This window comes from Dinoponera quadriceps, unplaced genomic scaffold (genome assembly GCF_001313825.1).
Source record: "Dinoponera quadriceps isolate SergipeBrazil2010 unplaced genomic scaffold, ASM131382v1 scaffold8544, whole genome shotgun sequence".
NCBI classification, from domain to species: domain Eukaryota; kingdom Metazoa; phylum Arthropoda; class Insecta; order Hymenoptera; family Formicidae; genus Dinoponera; species Dinoponera quadriceps.
This window is the reverse complement of record NW_014563549.1, coordinates 353,311-375,645: the sequence shown is the minus strand read 5'-3', so window position 1 is coordinate 375,645 and position 22,335 is coordinate 353,311. Positions and strand designations below refer to the sequence as shown.

Sequence of the window (22,335 nt, the reverse complement as noted above, 5' to 3'; positions counted from 1 at the left end):
GGGGGGGGGGGAAGGAGCGAAGGAAGGAGGAACGAGCGGACAGAGGATGGGAGCGGGAAAAGGGAGGAAAAGAGGGTAGCGCGGGAGGATGGACAATTTTGCGCCTCCAGCGCGGCGCGAACGAAGCTGGAGGGGGGAGGGGGATGAGAAATGGGTAGCCGGGGGAAAGAGGAGACGAAATATCGGCTTCACCGTACCCGAGAAGATAAACGCTTCGGCTCCATGGTGAATTTGCGCGACAATAAAGCGATTACCGGCGATTGCTTCGGACGCGATACCGAGGGAATTTCGTAGATGCGCGTGGCTGCGACAAACTTTCGTGATGATCTCGTTTTTGTTCCGGCGCGGCGGTCGACGTTATCTAAGCGAAATTTCGCCCTCTCCGCGGTACGTTCGCGCTATATGCGAGCGATTTGCATAATTTTTGCCCTTATTAATCTTCCTTGTTAAAGCCGCGCCGTTTAAAGGGAGATTCACAGTCCGAAGAAATAAAATTCCACTGTGCGCGAGGTGGAAAAAGAGGTAAGGGGGAGGGGGAGTATTTACAGCTTTAACAAACGCGCGTTTGTGTAAAAAAACTGCTCGATCGCGCCTAGATTGCCACGGAAGTGGCATTTGCAGCGCTGCCATCCAGTCGTCGGAACAAAAGAAGTGAAACAGACTGCTTCCTGGCAGAAAAGGTGACGAAAAGTGACCTCTCGGACATCAAAATAATGACCAAAAGTGACAAGAGGATGACTTAAACGACTGGATGGCAGCGCTGCATTCGCTGTGGAAATAACGAGTAGAAAGTAATAGGACGAAAATGACAACGGCACACGCCTCTCTTTACGCGATCGTGAATGATTTTAACTGCTGCCGGGGGTAGTTTTGCTTCGTCGTGTCACCTACGAATCCGGAATCCCTCTCTCTTTCTCTCTCCCTCTGGCATCACTGATTCGATTATTCCACGCTGATTCTGTTTCATCATTCACTGCCGGCATTTACGAGCGATCGAAATGAAAGTAATTCGAAGTGTTATTGAATCAACCGGAATAATCCGATAATACTTCAAAAACAATTGAACTTTCCGCGATACTCGGGTATTTTTCGCTAACTATGTTTACCGACCGGCGATTCGCGCGAAACGATTCGCTTTGAAGCCAACGGGTTAATTTGGCCGGCGTCAGGCGCCTGTGATGCTTCTCTCTCTCTCTCTCTCTCGGGCTATCGAAAATAGACACGCGAGCCCGAATCAAAAACGATGGCCGCGCGCGCGCGTGCGACATCGTTGAGCTCGTTCTAGCCGTCGATCGACGACGCGACGTCGGCGACGTTAAAAAAGACGCCTCGCAGGAATCCGCTCGCTCGCGCGCGAAACGTCCCGTGCTATTCATAGAAATCTAGAAATTGTTCATTGGTACACTATAAAGTACAAATCTCTCTCTCTCTCTCTCTCTCTCTCTCTCTCTCTTTCGGCGGAGAGGGTATTGGCACGCGGCCAATTCGCGAGCAACATTTCCACAAGCAATATTTTCCTTTCGACTTCGTGCTAACGGAAGCTCGAACACCGCGGCTGCACACGTGTGGTTTTTCCTCCCTTTTTACGTCCACGTGCCGCGGATTTCAACAATGTGATAAGAATTTTTCGCGAAGCCACCGTACATCCTAATCCGTACCCTTTTCACTGTTTCTTCTCTTGATGGCGCGCGACTCGGCGATTCGTCCGTTCCGACAAAATGATTACGAGATGGAGAGAACTCGCAGGAGATGAGATGAGGAGTTCGCCTCATCTCGAGCCGCGGCTTTGCCGCTCCGTACACGGGCGAGCGGGGGAATATTGTTCCGCGGGAAAACGGCGAAGTGAGTAACAAAGGACGAGCGGGAGAGAAAGAGAGAAAGAGNGGGGGGGGGGAGGGGATGCGAGAGAGAAGCCTTAACGAACTCGCGGCAGCGGCGACGCGGCGATGTGGGTCGTTCACTTCGCGAACCGACGTGGAAAACGAGTCGGAAGCGGACATACGGCGTTACACGGGGTGGGCCCAGCCGGTTAACGATGTCTGATCCGGTTTAATCCCTCGACTTAGTTAACGCCGTGGAAACGTCGGAGCATAAACCGAGAGAGTTCTCCGCCTTCCCGTTTCTCCTCACTCGACAAGCAAATCTCATCCTCGTTTGGCCACTTCGAGCCGTCACTTTCCGCGGTCCGCGTAATGAGATTGCTTGCTTTAAAGCAGCATCCCCCGTTAATCCCGCGGATAAATCGGCCGAGTAGATTATCGCGCGCGGCTGGGCGAAAGTGACGACAATCTCTGGCGAAACAAGAGGCGGTGTCGCGGGATCCGCCGGGCGGAGAGAATCGAGGACACTTCGCACTCGCGGCAATATCGGGCTGACTGATGGTGAGAAGCGAAGTAAAAAAGTATCTTTCACGCAGCAGACGAAGTGTCTACTTGAAGAATAACCCGTAGACGTATAGTCTGGGACTACAAAGAGGTGTACCGGCGCTCGAAGTCATTGATGTAGCGTAGAGGAAAAGTACCCAAGGCCGACCTACCATTTCGTTTCTAGATTCAAAAATCTTTTGTCGAAGGTGTAGTATTACGATTTATGTGCGTGGATGCAAAGGCAACATTTGTCGACCAAGATATATTGTAAGTTTTTTTTAATTATCATACATTATCTTGCAAATAAGTACTTTTTAAGTAGACTCTATAACCGACATATTCATGATGCCTACTACGAAATTGTTAGAAGAGAAATAAAAACAATGAAATTACGTTATTTCGTACATTTATGATATATCCTTACACATTATTTTTAATCTTGAACTTTATTATTTTTTTATTATGTGGTAAAAGACTTTTTTTTTCACTGACTTTTTTCTGACCATCTTGGACAAACAAAAACAAACAGGACAACAAAGGAAAATCAGTTATCGGTAACTTCAATTGTATTCCGTGAGATGATATTTCACAAAGTTCCAGTTGTGAATATCGATTGAAAAAGTAATAAACTCAGATATGTCGGTTTATACAACAACTTAACCCCAATTTTTCTTGCGTTTAGTGATAGAGGATAAAGATTGGCGCAAGATTCAAAGCAAGATTTAACCCTTTTAGTGCCGGGCGAAAAAGAGGTGCTTATGCGAAGATAACCGGCCGATTTTACTAGGATTTGGTAAAAGGCTCATAAAAACCAAACGAAAAGCAATATTTAAAAATTATTTATTTTAATTCTCTCGTAATGAAATTAGACCATTTATAACGTATTTTAAATTTATTTTGATAAAGATCTCTCGCAATGCGAATAGTAAAGCGCTACAAGGTGCGGGCCGATATATCGGCTCTGGCACTTCTCGCCGGTGTAGCAGGAGCCGATATATCGGCTCCCGGCACTAAAAGGGTTAAAAAGTTGAAAACTTACACTATAAATAATATTGTCCATATTACATTATAAAATAATATTGTCAATAATTACACATCGCTGTGATTTATTACTATAAAATTTACAATAAGATAGTTCGAGGAAAACTTTAGCACATCGAAAAATCAAATTAATATAAATTATATTATTATATACATAAAAAAAATTATATATATATATATATATATATATATATATAAATTATATATATGTTTGATACAAAAATATTAAATACAATGCAAATATTAAATACAAAATTAATATAAACATTTGAATGAACCGTTCGGGACATGTGAAATGCATCAAATTGAACAGAAAATTTTCACTGTGTGGACATGACGACTTTCCATATCTATCCAGTTTTGGTGCTTTTTTCCCTCTACCACGCTTCGATCGAGAATATCTTCTCCTTGGCATTGGCATCTCTCTCTCCCCCTCTCTCTCGGGATTAATACCGTTACCAGAGACATATACATCGCCAGGCAATTTACTCGCGTACCGGAATAATCCTCGGGAGCGCGCGCGTCTTCGTATCGGAATAACCCGCGGCGCATTTTCTCGAGCGACATTAAACTCCTCCGGCGATTCCAATCTGGAGGCCGTCGCCGCGGAACGAATTTTTCATCGTCGTCGCAAAAAGTCTCGCACGCTCGTCCGCTCGCGCCGAGGGACTTTATATGCAACCCCGCTCACTCGCAACTCCCTTTATCCGTGCATCTTCGAGCGGCTGAGAGCGGCGCGAAGCAACGCTCGCTCTCATTACTCTCTCTCGCGAGATAAAGTCGGGGGACGCGCGGCCCGGCGCGTTATGCCCTTCTGATTACACGTCTTCGCTATTCACACGTCGCTCGATGCAATCGAGCCGCGCGAGTTACAAAGAATGATTGGCGAGTCCCGCGGTGCTCTATTCGCGCTCGCGAAACCCTACTGGCGCCACATTATCGCGAAGGGCTATTGATGCGAGCGAGCAACGTGACTTCTCTGTCTCTCGCGAAGACAAAACGGACAAAAAAGGGTCGAGTAATCAAATATCATGAAATCAAATCCAAGTAATCAGAAGGCAAGGAGGGATCACAGACTGACAGTGTAATACGTACCTATACGGGATCTACCGAAAGGATAATTACCCACTACGAATGGCAAAGTCCGCTCTTTATGAAAGCTCGATCGGAATGTGGCGCACGTCGGGCCTCGATCGCGCGGCGATCCGTGCTGCGATTCGTCGCGTGATCTAGAAAATCTAGATCTCGCCGGGTCGGGAGCTCGCGAAATGAGCCGGCCGAATTCGCGAATGGAAACGTCGACGTTATCGGTCGGTAGTAATGGCGAAGTTCGGCGCGAAGAACCGGGAGAGAATCTTTCTCTCTCTCCCTCTCCGTGGCGCGCAGCCGGTTTCCTATGTCGACGATGCAGCCACGTCTGCAACTCGCGCACATGCCGCAGATAGGTATCCCGATAACCCGTTATCGGGATACGCGATACACAATGTGCACGCCGAGCGCCAGAAGACACTCTTCTCCCCGACGAGCCACGGAGAGTAATCGAGCGACGATCGGACGCGCTCGTAAATTACGCGCGTGATCGGCGGACAGAATGTAAACGCGCCGGACGTAATTATTAATTAATAGTCACAACTACGCGCGATCCGCGCGTTTTCATTTCACCGAGCGACGCCGGCTCTTCGGAAATGCGCGAAATTCTTGAGCGACGAATCGCGGTGAAGTTACGAGTGTCAAGTGGAGCGAATCGAGGAACACCGAGTTATGAATTGATAATCGAGAGAGTCGGGAGAGCCGAGAGTTATACAACTTGGGGAATCTCGCCGATCGGCGACGAGGCGCGCGGCCCGCGCGAGCGGAGAGGATACAATATAGATACCTGCACGGAGAGAAAGGTTTCTTCAGATTTGGTACTTCTACTTGTTTGACTAAAATTTCGATGTTTCCACCACTGGGTAAAAATTGTATCGGCTCATTCAAGAGAACTCGAGTATTTGGCGGAAGGAACGCTATTATTGGAAATAATATTGTTTAACCAAATAAAATATTATTTGGTTAGAAGAAATATATATAAAATGAAACGAATAATTTCTTTATAAGATGGAAATTATCTTTCGCTTCAAACGTTTTTTATTTAAGATAAAGATATACATTTGTTGAAAAGTCTAACAATCGTACAACATCTAACAATCATATTAATCGAAATATTAGTTTCTCTCGAATATCTATGCCAATGATGAAATTTGTTTGGATTCAATGGAATTGATTAAATTTAAAGAAAATTTTTTCTCTTGTGTATACAAGGGATGGACTGTTATATCTTTCGTTTGTTTTACTTGTTTTTGAAAATAATACCTATTTTTGAAGATAACATCAATTTTAATATTTCCGAATATTAACCGAAGAATCATTCATTGTGACACTGTTATATCGTATATTATCGTTTGTCGCGAATAAAATAAAAATCCATATTATTTCCCCTCGACAACACGATAAAGGAAACAGACATGTCGAACAATTTCCTATAACGATATATGTCTACTTACTTATTTGTGAAACACTATTTAATGAATAAAATAAATTTTTCTAAAACTGAGAGCCGACTGCGGCAGCTATATCTCAGGAGCTAAGCCTTTGAGAACATACATTTATTAGACTTTTTATTCATTTTTTTATGTATAATCTATCCTGTCCATGGAATTAAATATACACACTCTGCATATATAACAGATGACTGTGAAATATTCGCGCGTGCGAGCAGCTTATTGCGTAGTAAAACGGTAGCTCGTGTCAATTGCGAAGAAACGAAACAACGTTATCAGCGAGTCGCACAAAAGCGATTCGACTCGAGAGAGAAAGAGAGAGAGAGAGAGAGAGAAAGAGGGGAAGAGAGAGAGAGAGAAAGAGAGGGACGCGTTATCGGTCTCGCGCAAGGCCGCGAGAAACCGCCTGTCCGATAACGCTCGCGAGCTTCTCTCGTTATATTACATCGCGAGAGCGGAATCGCCCGCGCATTTTTTCACGGCACTTCGGTACCCGCGATCCACTTTGACTTTCATGAGCCGGCCAACCTAATTGCCCGCGTCAATCACAGTCGAAAAAAAAATCTACGAGGCGCTGCGGCGGCAAAAAGTGCAAGTCAGCGCGTGCGAGCGCATATCTTCACGGGAATCTCACGGTTAATCTATTTGCGAGGATTAATTCGCGGGCGATTTATTCCGCGTCGTGTGCCACGTGCGCTCGAAGAGAAATTCGCTATCGACGAATCAATTAATCCTTCTCTTTTAACGTCGCGTAGGCACGCGCGCGGGCATTAATCCGCGAGTGTCCAACGAGAGCGATCAGACATTCGCTACGCCGAATTATAACGCTGATTATGAAACAGACGTGCAGCGTGCAAATGGAGGATCACGGTACTGCCATCCAGCCATCAGGACGGAAAAGGTGAAACAGTGACCGCCTCTTGGCGGAAGACGTGACAAAAAATGACCTCTCTGACATCAAAATAGCGACCAAAAGTGGCATTTTTATCGTCAATTTCTGAAAGTAACTAAAGCCATTTAACCCATTTAAGCAAAGAAAAAGTAATATTTACTCTTATCTTTTCAGGTCATTTTTTAACAACATATAGCGAGTTTTTTTAGAACGGTTTGAAAGTTCATAAGAAGAAAAGACCAAGGACATAAACGATGCAATGCTAGTACGCTCTCGAAGCAGCTTTACGAAGAGAGACAGCAAATATATGCACAAGGTGTTCTAGATATATCAACATGGATAAACGGAGGATATAGAACGGATTGAGAGGAACAAAAAAGTCCGGTTGTATTGAACAAAAGAACGCGCCAAATTTCGAGTTACTAATAATTGAAAATGGCCATGTATAGAGGGGGACTTCTTTAATTAATAACTCAAAAGTTTGCCTGTTGTTTGCAAAAAAAAAACGGTAGAGAACTTCTTTGTTCACCTCAATCCGTTCTACGCCTTCAATAAATTGGTCCATATTGATCTGAGATTTACCTCTGCAGAACGTCGACATTTTGCAAATTCGACGGCAATTCCGGAAAAAAGTGACTATATAGTGACTTATTTTGGACGACAGTGGGTTTTCTAGCGACTTGTGAAGAAAAAGTGTGACGAAAGATAAGCTAAGTGACTGTAGCGCTGGGATCAGCCGGGACGCCGATCAGCGCGGAAACGAAACGCGAGGAGAAAAAGGCGGCGCGCGACCTACTTTTCCGCGCGGAGCGTGCGCGCCGGTTATTAGGGGGCTGTTTGGGAGGGTCGAGGCTCTAAGTTAGAGGAGCGGACGTGGGAAGCGGCAAACGTGTCCTGCCTACCCTTTTCGTCGGCTCGTTAATTTCCTCCCTCGCCCTGCGCGCGCGCGCCGCAATGTGCGCGGAAATGTAAACGGCCACGATTTTCGGGGAAATCGTCGTACACGACGTAGATACGAATCGGCCAACCCTCCGCCACCTCCGCTCCTGTTTACCTACGAGGATCCCTCGACATCGCGAATACAATTTACGAGCGGCTACGTGTATCGCAAACTCGTCCGGCTTTCTCCCTCTCTTTTTTCTTTCTCTCTTGGGACTGCACAGACATTCGTCCGTTTTTATTTTAATTCTCCATCGAGATATCGAGATCGATAATTGATGCGTTATCGCGCGATACATGGAGGTAACGAAGCCGAGGAAGGACGAGAGCGGCGGCTCGGTAGTGATTAGAATGGGAGTAAAAACGTTGTAAAAACGAAATTAGATCGCACGGAGACCCGGCTTGTGAGCGCAGCTGCGCGTAACTACGTGTTACGAAAGCGAGAATTTCTCAGCGGGGCGGTTTTCCGAAAGTTCGCGGAAGAGAATGTCGCGAGAGGACGCGAGAAGAAAGGCGACGGATGGCGCCCGGAGAGGACGGTAACGCAGGTGAGGAGACGCGTCATAAAAATGTACGGAGTGTTTCGCCTAAGAGGAGGAAGAAAGTTCCCCAAACTGGCGCCGTCGCTGCAAGCCACGACACACGTGAGAAACTTCGAAACATCTTTATTAGCCGGCGTCCGCACCGCGCGTCGCACGGACGACTTTCTTCGTCGTCGCGTGTACATCCATAGACGTGTGCGAATTATTCAGATTTTTAACGATAAGAACATTTTCAACGATAAGAAAATGTTTAACGATAAAAATCTTTAACGATAAGAAAATTAAAAATTACATTTTCTATTTGAATATATATCTTCATTTATACTCCTTCTTAAAATTCTTTGGTATTTATGCACTCTCTCACGATAATCTAATAAAAAACAAACGTTATTAATTTAATTATCGAAAAACGAAGTCCAAGTAAGTCTTGTAAGCCGATAAGTGAATTAAAAATACTCAATTTATGTAGACGGAAATTAAAAGCGTTACAATGAAAACAGAAATTAAAAGCGTTACAATAAAAACAGCAATTACCAGAAGAACAGCACACGTCTTTGCTTCCACGGATTTCACCTTTCCCTTTTTGTCTCATACACACACATATATATATATATATATGTATAAACACGTACATATACGCGCAATGCCAATAACCGTAACACCTGCGAAGCTACAGAGGCACCTTTGCTCACTCCGTGCGTTTCCGCTGCGCGATAATTTCTATTCCCGACGCGCGCGGAGTCGTCGACGCGAGATCGTCGCGGCGTTTTTCGCCGCGGATTAAAGCCGGTTGTTTAAGAGTAAACAACGGGGGGCCCGGCAGCGCCGGGATTTGCGCGCGCGGTAGGAAACAAAATATTTGATGAAATAATCAGCGTCTCGAAAAATCACGGCGCGCTCCATGATTTAATTACAAAGGTACTCTTTTCTCGAGAATCCGGAATAAACTTGGAGGCGTTTACAGTGTAACCGGTATATTTGCCGGTGTGCATCCGCCGGCTCTTTTTTATTATTTCAACGCCGTACGCGCGCGCGAACCGGCGCTCGTGCGGTTTGTTTTTCGTGCGACGTAACTACGCGCGATATTGTGACGTAACGTTCCGAAACGTCGGCGACTCTACGTCGAGCCTTAATTACTAACAGTGCGGTTCCGCTACGTTTCCCACAGTGGCACGTTTTATTGTTTCAACATTTCACGAAGTTATCAAATAAACAAATGAAATGGCAGTTTAGAGGAGCGAGAAAGGATTCATTCGTTCGGTCGTGTGCGCAGAGAGATAAATTTTGGAAATTTCTATCACGAACGGAGCGCACGAGCTTTAAAGCCCGGTCCGCGATAGTTACACGCGATTAGCGTGAACGTCACTGTAATTAAAGAGTCAAGGGAGCTGACAGTTTCGACCAGTGGCGCGAGAATATCGCAGGACTTCCCTCTCGATTATTCTGTTCGAACGCATGTCTAATCCTCATGTGTCGCTTTTTAAGTCGGGAAGAAAAATGAAAATAATTTTTTTGTTTGGAATTTTTATGCAAACTGACGATGAGGATGAATGAAATTATTTGCGAGAGCAGCACGTGTATGCGCGAAGAAAAACGCGAGAGAACAAAAAAACGACCTTACGTTTAACTCTGGCGGCAACATGTTAGATTCACGAAGCCTATACGCGTTTCCCTTCGTTCATCTCACCCTTCCACGTTTTGCGCAAAACGCTATATCCCGCCTTTATTACTCTATTGCTCAAAAAAGTTGGATTCATGTAACCACTGCTCGATCCAATAACTGGTTTCATGGCGACAGCCAAGTTATAAGGACAATAATATAAAAATTGATAATAAACTATTTTGTATCGTTTTTTACAGATAATGAACTCATTAATTACAATTTTTAAGTTTCGGTAAAAAAATGGAAGCTTTCCCCATATTTCCGCGAATTTTCTCGGTTCCCAAGAATGTTCCTACAAAAATTCGTTTAGAAAAATCCACGTGCAATCGGTTAAAATCTGTCACGTTTACTTTTTTCCCGTAGAGAGAATAAGAAGCCGAGAAGAAATCCGTGGAAAAAGTGGGAGAAACGGTTTTTCCCGAAACTTTCAAGCCACTCTCTAAATTTCTTGGAACGAGTTCTCAGTCCGAGTGGCAGAGTGTTTTCACTCTAACCTGAAACTCACTCCGAGAAATTAAGAGAACATAAATCTAACGATTCATAAAATCCCCGAAAAACGCAAAAAACCGATATTTCCTTGCGATTTCTTTTGTAACACCTGAGAGACCTGTGTTACCTGACGTCATTTCAGCGTACAAGAACGCGGATGTTACTCTCCGAGTCAAAAAGCGATGCGCGAACACTCGTCGGATTAATTTGCCGCGACTCGCGGAAAATTTCCATAGTGTCGTGTCGGCGCGTGTATGTATGTATGTTTGTACTTACGCGGAAGGTCTGCTGGTGGCGTGCCTCTCGCGTTCTGAAACAGAAAAATAACAGCGCCAATTAGCGATCGGTGTGCATCAATTATCGTTCGATTATCAGCGTTCAAGGACGGCATGCATTGTGCCGGAACGAGGCTCGGGCATACCGGCACGCCGACTTGTTAATCATCCTGATAATACGATATATATATATATATATATATATGTGTGTGTGTATAGCAAGACTTTTCGCCGCTGTGACCCGGATCGCGACGCGGTCTCGGAGCGGGATGCGAACGAGGGGAGCGGTTAACGACCTTGATGTCGACGAAAAGAAACTCCGTCAATCGGTTGACGAGGTAGAATATAGGTTGATATATGTAGGCCGGAGGGGGAGGTAGGTAAGTAACTCAGACAGGTAAGTAGATAACTAACACATAGGTAGGGGCACGAAGAAACGTTTTGTCGTCGGCGCGTAACTGGTCGGCGGGACGTTCATCGAGACGAAACGCCATTCTAATAGAACCGTCTGCCGCGAGGGATCGCCTTTAGAAATTCGACGACCTGCTTGGCTGCGGCAGAAGTGAGCGGGTCCGCGAGAAGCGGAGGAAGTAGCGATGAAAGGAAAAGGTGGAAGAGAGCAGGGCCGCTCGGCGAGGCAGCGCGTAAACAATGGCGTACACGCAACGCGTAAGCGCGCGAGAGCACGTCATGGGAAAAGGCTCCGGCTGCATGTTCGCGGTATACGGGAAGGGGAGGCAGAGGGTGCGCGGGGTTAAATTCGAAATAGAGAGGGCTGAATGCCGGCGACAACTGTATGCTCTCTCTCTCTCTCTCTCTCTCTCTCTCTCTCTCTCTCTCTCTCTCTCTCTCGGCATGTCCCTAGCTTTTTAGTCAGCGAGGACTCCCGCCGTTTCAACGCGCCGTATTACCACTGGTCTCTCGTTTTGACGTCGAGGTGCGTGTCTCGATGTGATTACGAGGAACGTCGCGACAGCAAGAAATAAGTCGAGGGAAAGCGGAGAATTCGTTTCCTGCTTCTGTCTGTGTGTACACGCAGAACATTTTTCCCGAAAATATACAAACATTCATGAACCGAGAGGGTACCGTAGTAATCTTGTTCAGGTACAGGATATGCTTATAACGTCGGCACAATTTCAAGGCAGTGTGGGGAAACTTAGAAAGCAAATAGAACAAAGCTGTGTGCGGAAGTCATTATTTTCCAAGAAGTATGCGGGATCTCTTTTCAAGTGACGTTTTCGTCAATTTAAGTATATTTTAACAGCTCACGGTAAACACTTGAGCGCAGTAATACCTTAATTGGTAAATGTAAAATGGTTCTAAATTTGAGAGAGCATTTATTAGAATTACGTAATGCTTCTTTTCCACTGAAGAAACCTAGTCGGTTTTTATTATAATTTAGAGATATTTCCAGAATAAATGTTTCCTAAAAATAAATTTTGATATTACCAATATTATGAATTTAATACCCACTTATTTTTAACACATACAATATACTATATTTTAACACATAAAATATCTATCCATAAGAAGGAAATATTCTATTATACATGGTCAATTACATTCCTATTTCTAATAAATACTTGCCAATATGTATTGGAATAACCATTTTACTTGGATCAAATGTTATTTACACGGCAGCACTTTTTCCAGCGTGCATGCGTGCGTGCGTGCGCGCGATAAATTTGCATGCTCTCTCCGAAAATCGGCATCGAATCGTTGGGCAAATTATTCGTCTCTCGCGTTACGTGAAATAACGCGATGTAATAAACGTGCCGCGTATTTTTCTCCCCGTACGTATTTTCGCGTACAAATATATATCTTTTTTTAATATAAACGAAAAATAGGTTCGGTATATATTATCATCACATTATCACACGAGGGCGCGCGGGCCCGTCCGTCAAATAATTCACTCGCAATCGAGGAAACTCCCGTCGAGTTGACGCGGTTAATGTCAATAAACGATTGTGCAATCATACGCTGCGCCACTTATTATTCATCGGCCGTGATGGCCGTCGTTTCAACAATAGGTACGAAATTATCCCGACCTTCCGCCGCCTGATTATCAAATTCGCCGCGTTGCGATCTACCGATCGGCTCTGCGCCCTATCTGCGGGTAACTGCGATCAATCAGCGGCGCGCAGGTGGCATCGCCGCCGCGCTTCCCCCCTTCCTTCTTTCTTGACACCAGAAAATAATTGGCGCCCAAGTATTGCGCGAGGCCGTTGCGTATCTTGTCAGCGTGTCGCGTGCGCGTCATTAACCCAGTCGGACAAACTGAATTTGATTGGCGTCGCAACTTCATTTAACCACTCTCGATCGGGAAAGTTTACGTCGCTATGACTTTCACAACTGTCCGTGCAACAGCAGCCGGAAATAACATATGTTACGTTAATTGCGAAATAATTCGATGGAAACCCAATAACGAAGAGGAGAGGATTATAATAGAGAGAAAGAAAGACAAACTTCGTATTCACACACACACACACACACACATAGAGTCCAGCCGAACACTCAATAAAGAGTTCAACCTTCCGCTGTTTTGCGGAAAAGAAGAAAAGGTAAAACTTCGACGCAACGAATGAAATCAATAATATCGGCAATTAGCGGAATTGGATCGTGGGACGAAATTAGCTCCGATATTATCATTCCGAAATGCGCGGAATCGCTCGGCTTCCGCGCGCGGATCGTAAATAATTCGGCGGCTCGGATTCGCATCCGACAACAACAAACGCCGAATCCGGGCGAATTCGTCGGCAGCGAGTCTCGCGGGGTGATCTCGCGAACCGGTCCAGANGGGGGGCGCGCCGGGGGGTGGGGGGGGGGGGCGAAGCGGACAAGAGACCGACCGACCGACAACGAGGCGGTCTGTCATTAGCAGCCGCAGATAATCATCGAGATTCGAAATTTGCCAGGCGGCGTTCTCCGGCCGCGTAACAATGTTGACATCGAGTCGCGTGTAGCGCGCGCGCGCAACAATGCGCCGTGGTAAATTCATCGAGTAGAGTTATCTCGGGAGTGACCGGCGAGAAGCAGCGGTCGACTACCGCGCACTGATCGATCCGCGCGAATTGGACACGACGAGCGAGCGAGTCGGTTCGACTCGATGCTGCGCACCTGATAACAGAAGATAGCTGACAGCGCCCTGAAGCAGCTCGAATCTGCTGAACATGACTTATCGCCCGCGTTGCCGCCGTCGTTGTTCTTGTTGCTGTTGTCGCTGCTCCTGTCTCATGTTACTCGTGCTCGCCGCGCGTAAAGCACGATTCATCGGCGCAGCGCGGCGCCGCCAGCCGGATGCTGCATCGAGACTTCTGTGCGCTCTTCGGGGCGCCCTTTCACGCGCGCGGCACGTCTGCCCCGCGGATCGCCGCCTCTATCGCGTCCGATTACGCGCGGGAAACGACGACCCCCGCCCCGCTTTTTCGCGATTCAATTAGCTCGAGAGCTCTTCGAGAGTTCGCAGAATTCGTGGGGAACTTCCGCGAAGGGCTGATCCAACTTTCGCGATCGCACTCGTCGTCGTCGTTGCGAGTTTGCGCCGGGCGTCGTGATCACCGGCACGAAGAGGTTTTCTTCTCTCTCTCTCTCTCTCTCTCTCTCTCTCTCTCTCTCTCTCTCTCTTTCTGTTGCCGATCAACTGGTTCTCCCAAAGTACCGGGCTGAATCCTTCAAGCGTTTCTTCAGAAACTAAGCTTGCGAATTATGAAATGACGTCTCTCCTCACGTATCAGAAATAAGAAGGCACTCGAGGAATTTATGAGAAAAAGGAGGGAGACACTAATATATAAATTTGTTGTACTGATATCCTGAATTGTTCACTCTTTCGCTCTCGTGCGCTTCTCTATGGCATGCCATTGCCCATTCAACCTTTTTCCACTGTAACGATCACGCACTTTTCGCCCATTCACCTCACTGGTTCTGCTTATTATTATTATTATTATAACCATCTTTATACAATATGAATAATATTTGTAACTACGATCAAAGGAATTTATCCTAAAGCGCCAATAACTCTCTCTCTCTCTCTCTCTCTCTGGCTTGCCGTTGCTCTTTTGACCTTTCTTTGAGCCTAACTGTAATTATCACGTACTCTTATTTATCTCACCGGTTCTGCTACGTTACAAGATTATTATCATTATTATTATAATCATCTTTTCATATACGGTTAATGCTATTGGTAATCGTTACGCTCGAGAGAATTTATCCCAAAGTGGCAAATAAATAAAACGCTCTCTCTCTCTCTTTCTCTCTTTGTTATCGCGATCACGCGCGCGGATTACCGCTCGTTATCGTGCGTCGTGCCACAAGTGATCTTATCTCGACGCACTGCTGGAAAGTAGCCGCGATGTCTACGCCGTACGTACAAACGGAGCATTCAGCGGGCTCGGATACAAAGCTCACATTATCCGCGTAGCGCCGGCGAGGCACGAACGAGCGAGCGAGGAACACGTTCCGAAGCGTCGCGAGTCGGGAATTCCGCATCCACGGCGCCGCGGGAGACCTCGGCGCGAAGTTTTCTTCAAGGTTGCGGAACGTCGGCGGAGGCAACCATCTCCCTAGTGGCAATAGCGCGAAACGCATATTCCCTGAATACGCGAACTCGCTCCGATATCGGGAGCAACACTCCGCCGCGAGTAAAACAGATGCCGCGGGCGAGCGTATATCGGCAAGGTCGTAAAATTGCGAGCCGCGCGCGATCTTCGGCCGAGACCTTCGACGAGCTCTCTTCCCGCGAACTTCGGCGCGCTTCGTTAAAACTCGCGTCGAAAGTTGCGATTAACTTCTGGCGGAAGGGAGAGCCGCGCGATATCGCGGCACGAGAGGACGGCGCGAGAGGAGGAGGGAGAAAAAGACGAGGGAGAAGAAGCGAGAAAGCCCCCGGACTCGCTCCTCAGGGTCGTTCGTTTCAGCAGCCTCGCGAACGGAAGGTGGCTCGCATCGGAAGCGCAAACACGCCCCGAGCTCTCACACGTGCGACTGACCCGGCTAAATCCGGACGGGAAAGGCTCTTCGGGGTCACTTATGTACACCCTGCTGAACTTTATATGCACACACACGGTTGCCGGTGTGTGACTTCTCCTCCTCTTCCTCGAGGCTACGCCGGAAACGAGTGCGCTAGCGACACGTGTACAGCGACCGCTTCGTAATTGTTCCTCCTCGGCCGTGCGATTAATTATCGCTCCCGCCGGCGACGAGGAAATGATCGGCGATATCCGCGGTTCTACGCATGCGTGAACACGCGAGGTATAGCGAAAATGACAGCGATTTCAGAGAAAAGTGTCAAGGGATATACGAGGAAGGAAAGAAATAAGGGAAGAGATGGATGAATTTATCTATCGCGCGTCCCGAAAAATCGTACTTTCCGACGGCCAATTTGATGCGGCCGAGAGAAATCTTCACCTTCGGCGAGTCCTTCAAAACGATTTTACAAATTACAACATTTTAATTACAACCCTCCAATGGGATCGATGTGCGGGCCTTAAAGGGCTAAGATAGACCACTAAGCCGCTAAACTAAAAGAGTAAAAAAATATTCGTAAAGTTCATACTCGGACGTATCGGATTTGACAATGTCACGCGCGGCATTTCGTGCCACGGACTGCTGAGGTTACCCATAAAGCAATAGGTTTCGGTCCTGCACGAGAGAGGGAGAGAAAGAGAGATACATATGAACCAGGAAGGGAATGCCTCGCGGAAGCATCAAGCTCGGCGTCTGCAACATGTCGACCGCGACACGTCGACTGCAACACGGTTCAGCCGCGGCGAGAGGTAACACACGGTGCTGAACGCGTACGTAGGGACGAACGAGTGGACGGCCGCCGCGAGTAAGAGCGCGCGAAACGTTCGTGCATTCAGATCGTACACGCTGCCGCTTGTTGAAACTTCCGCCGCTCCGAAATTATCGATTTTATGGCACGCGCTGAATGCGGCCTCGGTATATTTTATATATATGTATATATGTGCACGTGCGAGACATTCGATTCACGGCGTACGTACGTACGCGTTTGGAGCGAGCGCGTTAGCCGCGGCAAATATGCGACAAATTATTCAGTGAGCTCCGTCTTGTCGCCAAGTATCGTAATAGAAATCTTAATTACAGATTTCTCGCGAGTGTCTCGCGGCGATATGCTGCGCGATCGCGGCGGAGTGTGCCGCGGCTTCGCGACGCGTCCGTCGTCCCACATACATGCGATTATTTCATTCGCAAACAAGTAGAAGGGAACGGCGTTTCGTTGATAAAAATCGAGCGGACCGACTTTGAAAGCGCGGTCGATGCGATCGAAACTCGCGTTCGGGGAGGAAACTACCCTCGCTCGCTCGCTCGTGCGGATCGATATGACGACTCCGAATGACGACACGACTTTTCTCGCTCGCGGTTTCTCATCGACGTCTCCTCGCGCGAAACAAATTCGCACACGAGGCTTGCGATAACAACGAAAAGCGATATCGTGCTGGATGTGTAAAAAATATATGAATACGTGTGTGTGTGTGTGTGTGTATGGAGAATGACCGCCACGCGCGAGGCCGAACGTCACGCGATACACATGATCGCGGAATCACACACGGCCGACGACAGTACCCACATACAGTGACGGAAAAAGAGAGGAGGGGAGAGGGAGGGAAAGAGACGGACATGTGGAGGGACGACGTGGTCGTCGGGTTGAACCTCGTTTCGAAACTCTCCGGCCGATCGATACCGCGCGCGCGCGCGCCACGGAACTTCGTCCGTCGTCAACATTTCGCGACGAGTTGAATTTAAATGAGCGCCGCGGCTCAATGACACGTGCGTTGATTAATTCAAATATGCACATCCAATTATCGCTCGCGTGCTCCTATTGTTGCGCCGACGTGCCGCGCCGCAAATTGTGCCAATAGGAATGCGACGAATCTCTTCAGCTTTGTCTCCAAACTCTCAACGCACTTCCGCCCGAGAGAGAGAGAGAGAGAAAGTCGATCGATAATCGTGTAGTAGCGCGACGGCGGCGGCGATCCCCGCGCGAATCCGCGCGTGTCCCGTTCGCAACATACTTTGTTCCACCGGCGTCGAAGCGCACACATACACGCACACACGTAGGCATACACATACGCCGAAACTCCCGCCGTAATTCACCGCGTATCAACGCGCGATATTGCGGCCGGAGGGACGAATACGAGCACTCTTTTCCTACTTTCAACTTCGCTGCGCGAAACGCCTAGACTCCGGGTCAACATTTCGCACGTTCGAGTGACCCCACCTTCGGAGGGGAGGTGCAATCGCGTTGAGACTACGCTCGCGCGCGACGCGTGCTTCTCAGCTGCAACGCGCCCCGGACGTTCCGCGTCGGCTGATAATCGCATCGGAGGAGCGGGGGCCCTCGACAACGGTCGCCGGCAACCTGGTGTGCGCTCTCGCGGCGCGGTTGTGTGCGTTCTTAGCGACGCGCGTCGGTTAACTGAGACTCGCAGGGGCCTTCTAGTCGGGCCATCGCCGGCACGATTTTCTGCTCACCGCTGTTGCTGCTGTTACTGGCACTGCCGCTGCTTGCTGCCGGGTGGCGCGCTAGTGCTTGATGACGGTGGTGGTAGTGGTGGTAGTACCCGGCAAACGGGCCCCGGAACACGCGCCGCCAACGAGAGGGGCCCCGAGAGAACCGCGCGCAGCTTGGCGAGCAGACGGTCGCTTCACCTGCGTACCGACGGCTTTGTTGCGCCCCACTCCGTCGTCGCCGAGGCCCTCCGCCTAGGTCTCTCTCTCTCTCTCTCTCTCTGCGAGGTGAGCCGCGCCGGTACGCGTCTTCGGCCTGACCGTTGTTCCCTTGATATCGCGAAACCGTCGTCTTTTCGGTCGTCGTTGTCGGGGTCGAGGAACCGCCGAGGGGACTCGCGGAAGCGACTCGATCGAGAGATTTATGCGCGTTTAGGTTGCTAGGGAAACCTCGCCCGCCGGGANCCCCCCCCCCCTCCGTCCCGCCGTTTTGTCTTAAGGGCGCCGAGTGCGAAAGTGATTTCGGACGCGCGAACCCCCGACTCGCAGCTCGAGAGACACCGCCGAGTCACCGCGGAATCAACATTTTGGCGTTCATCCGAGAAAAAGAGAGAGAAAATGAGAGGGAAGATGGTTTATTAATATCCTGAGGTATTAAAACCCCTTGAGTTTACAGAATGGATCATTAGAGGCGGAACGCTCGAGTCAAGCTGTGCAAAATAACAAATGTGCTTGCCAGAAGATTTGCCAGTAGCAAGTAATGTTTACGTTCGGAAAATAAGCAATCAAACAAACAACAATCGAGCAAATAAAGGGCCGTAGATAGAGAAAACGCGCTCCTTCAAGTCAGGAGTAAACGAACGAGTGGAGCCGGCGCAGACCGAGCAAAAGAGATAAAGCTTTATGGATACAAGAGGGCACAAAGTATAATATAACAGAATGTCTAAGTACGAAGTAAAGAGACTGGAACCAAGATGATACAATAGTAAAGTACAAAAGAAAGAATGCAGCGAGAGAAACGGAAAGAAGGTCGGGGAAACGGTTTACCGTGTCGAGATACAAAAGGGGCAAATTCGGCGAGGGATGATAATTCGAGTCGTTGCTTTTATCGTCGCGATATTCCTCATTATTCCGTTCGCTCCCGATATTCGCATTTAACAATGCATCGATGCATGTTGTTTAGAGCGGCTTGGATTTCACTATTTATTCCCCCGGCCGGTATATCTCATTCTCGTGTTTCATTGCACCCTCACTGCTTTTTTACGAGCGGAAGTTTATCGCAAATCCGAGCCGCGACGTGACCTGAAACGTGGTTCGAATTAACGCGTACAATGGCGGGACGAACACCGATGATGATCGCCATTGCGGCTGTCACCCAAGTGCACCCCCCTCCCCCCTCGTCCGCCGATCCGCGCCTTCTCGTCTCTTGGAGTCGCCGATATAACGGAAAAAAATTGATACCGAGCACGTGTGTTTCAAATTCGCCCAGCCTCTCTCATATTCCCTCACATCCGGTCGCAAGATCGCACTATAAATTCAAGTGTGTTATTTTTCAGGCGCAAAAAACGTCTGAAAATGACAGATTCGACAGGAGCTATCTGCACATGTTTTTTGTCGTTTCGGCTTGCGTCATTTAAAACGTCTAATCGTGTCAAACGACCGTGATTTAAAACAGCGAGACACGTGTGATAAATATGTAAGAAGAGTTTTCAGCGCTGAAGGATTTGCAGCGCGTAACTCGTCGATTCTCGTTACTCCGACTTTCCCGCACGGAGAAAAATAATCCAGAGGAACGGTGGAATTTTATGCTGTGCGTGTGGCGAGTAAAATGAATATATACGGGACACGTTTCTCAAGTACCGTCCGGTATTTTAGAGTTTGATATTCGACGTAATCTCATGAAGAAATGTTCGAAAATACGAACGGGTGTTCATTTCCTCATGGGGTGGGCCCCGGAAGATCAGCTGGTAAAATATTAGACACTTATTCGCCGCGACAGCATAAAATTCGCTGTCCTTCCGAATTATCCTCCTCTCCTGCAGCTTCCTCCTCCCCCTCCTCCCTCCGAGTCTATCGAAATGGGCCGTACACACCGTCTCGCTTCGATAAATACGTTTTTACACGTGCCAGGACACGTTGCATCCCCCGGCACGAAGCGCAGCGGGCGGAGAGGAAACAATGAATAACCGGCCGGTGTAATGCGCCGCGATGCGAAGCGGCGATAACGATAATTACGCGCGCTCTCTTTAAAGGAAAAAGAAAAAGCCACAGTCAAGATGCAAATATTATTACAAACGCTCGCTCGTTCTCTCTGTCTCGTACACTTTGTACGCCTCCATCTAATCCGAGGCGTGCATCCATATCCGCTCGCGCTCTGTGCGTGCCACAACCGAACGCAGCAACGCCCGACGAGAGCATCGTGCATAAGTGGCACTCTAATGTACCGGCTAAAGGCAGAGGCCTTCCTCGTGTTTGCCGCCTGCTCGACGCGCACCTCAAGCATTCTCGAAACGCTCGGCCGGTCTATCTCTAACTCTCTCTCTCTCTCACTCCTCTATCTCGTTACTCCTCCTCGTTCTCTCTTCTGGGTAATGATACGATTTGCTTGTGCGTGCTAGGGGACAAAGAGAGAAAGAGAGAGATAATGCATTCGTGCCAATTGATACACGCCTTGCGATTTAATATGCACCGGGGCCGCGTGTGAGCGGACCGACCGGTGCCTGAAATCACGCGCGAGAGCGCATGTGAGAGAACAACGAGGTAATTGACAACAGACGACTACGCCGCCGCGGGCGATTCGATCGAGTGTTAATTCCCGGGACAGCCGTACCGTTGCTCCTAGGGGTGGTATTTTTTAACGCCCGAGCTTGCTAATCGCCCCGTTGATTAAGCGAGAAACGAACGAACGCTGAGATTTTTTGTCGCGAGCACATCCGCTAAATCACCGAGGCGCGTTTCCGTCTTTCGCGCGGCATGTGTTAGCTTGGCGACACCCGATAGTCGCGAATGATCTCACATATTTACCTCAATTACTTGTGGAACTTTTAATGCGAGTGTCGCGACGGCAACTCGTGCCGATGAACGGGAATGATGGAGATAACGGAGCCAACCGTTATTAAATCAGTGTCAGTGATAAACTTTTCTCGACTCGAACAACGATAAAAAGTCTTCTTTTGTTTGATACAGAAGAATCGTGTAATTGTTACACAGAGAAAAGCGCTAGATTCAAGTGAACAATTACTTCGATATTTGTTTAGCAAATTTTTACTTGGATTAAATAAATATTTAACTTCAATAATTTATTTGGAATATACTTCATATGAAATCAAACAAATATTACTTGATCCAAGTAAAAATTTGCTAAAGAGTATTGGAGTAATTATTTAATTGAACATAGCACTTCTCTTCCTCTCTCTCTCTCTCTCTCTCTCTCTCTCTCTGTGTACGAATGAGTATATATGGAAGAAAATTCGGTAACCGATTTTCCATTATCTGGGAAACCGGCAAAAACTCGGTTGTAAGAACAGAAAGATGCCTGTAGAAGATTTCTATCTAGCCAATTGTTCTCAGTTATCACGACCGAAACATAACGCAGCTGAATGTTTTGCAGGCGAATATTTTCGATCGCAATAACGGAGATGCCGTTTCTCTTCACCGAGTTTTCCTCCGGTCCTCATTCTGTCACACGTGAATCGCGACTTTCTTCCCGTCTAATATCACATCGTACATTTGTCACGACATCGGACGAAAATCATGCACAGTTTACGCGCCACGTCTCGCCTTGTTCCAACCGAGAGGAATTTTCCCTCCGAAGGGACACCTCGGGAACGAAATGAAAATGAGTTCGACGGACGTTCAATGCGGCCCAGTTGCGCTTCGTACTACACGCGTCGATCGATACATCCATCGTGAGCGCGCGACCTATGTTTATGTTAATATGTGCGTGCGTGCCGGCCGTGAAGGATCGTCCGTGTATTATTAAGGCGTATACTTAACCGGCACACGCCAGAACGTACGACGGCTTCGTGCACCTGTTTGGCCAAAAGGATCTGGCCGGGCCCCCTTGCTCCTCATCCGCTCGTCCATCCGTCCTCCCTCTCATCCTCTCCCCCCCCCCCCCC

General features: G+C 47.9%; 1 protein-coding gene across 4 annotated transcripts in view; it reads right to left on the bottom strand.

Moving 5' to 3' along the window:
* Window positions 1-22,335, bottom strand: part of LOC106751209 (AF4/FMR2 family member 4-like) — a 262,250-nt gene that overhangs the window by 19,259 nt on the left and 220,656 nt on the right. For all 4 annotated transcript variants that reach the window (XM_014632043.1, XM_014632044.1, XM_014632045.1 and 1 more), the window contains exon 7: window positions 10,749-10,782. In XM_014632043.1, coding sequence (XP_014487529.1) covers window positions 10,749-10,782 — 34 coding nt within the window. The remainder of the gene's footprint in view (window positions 1-10,748; window positions 10,783-22,335) is intronic.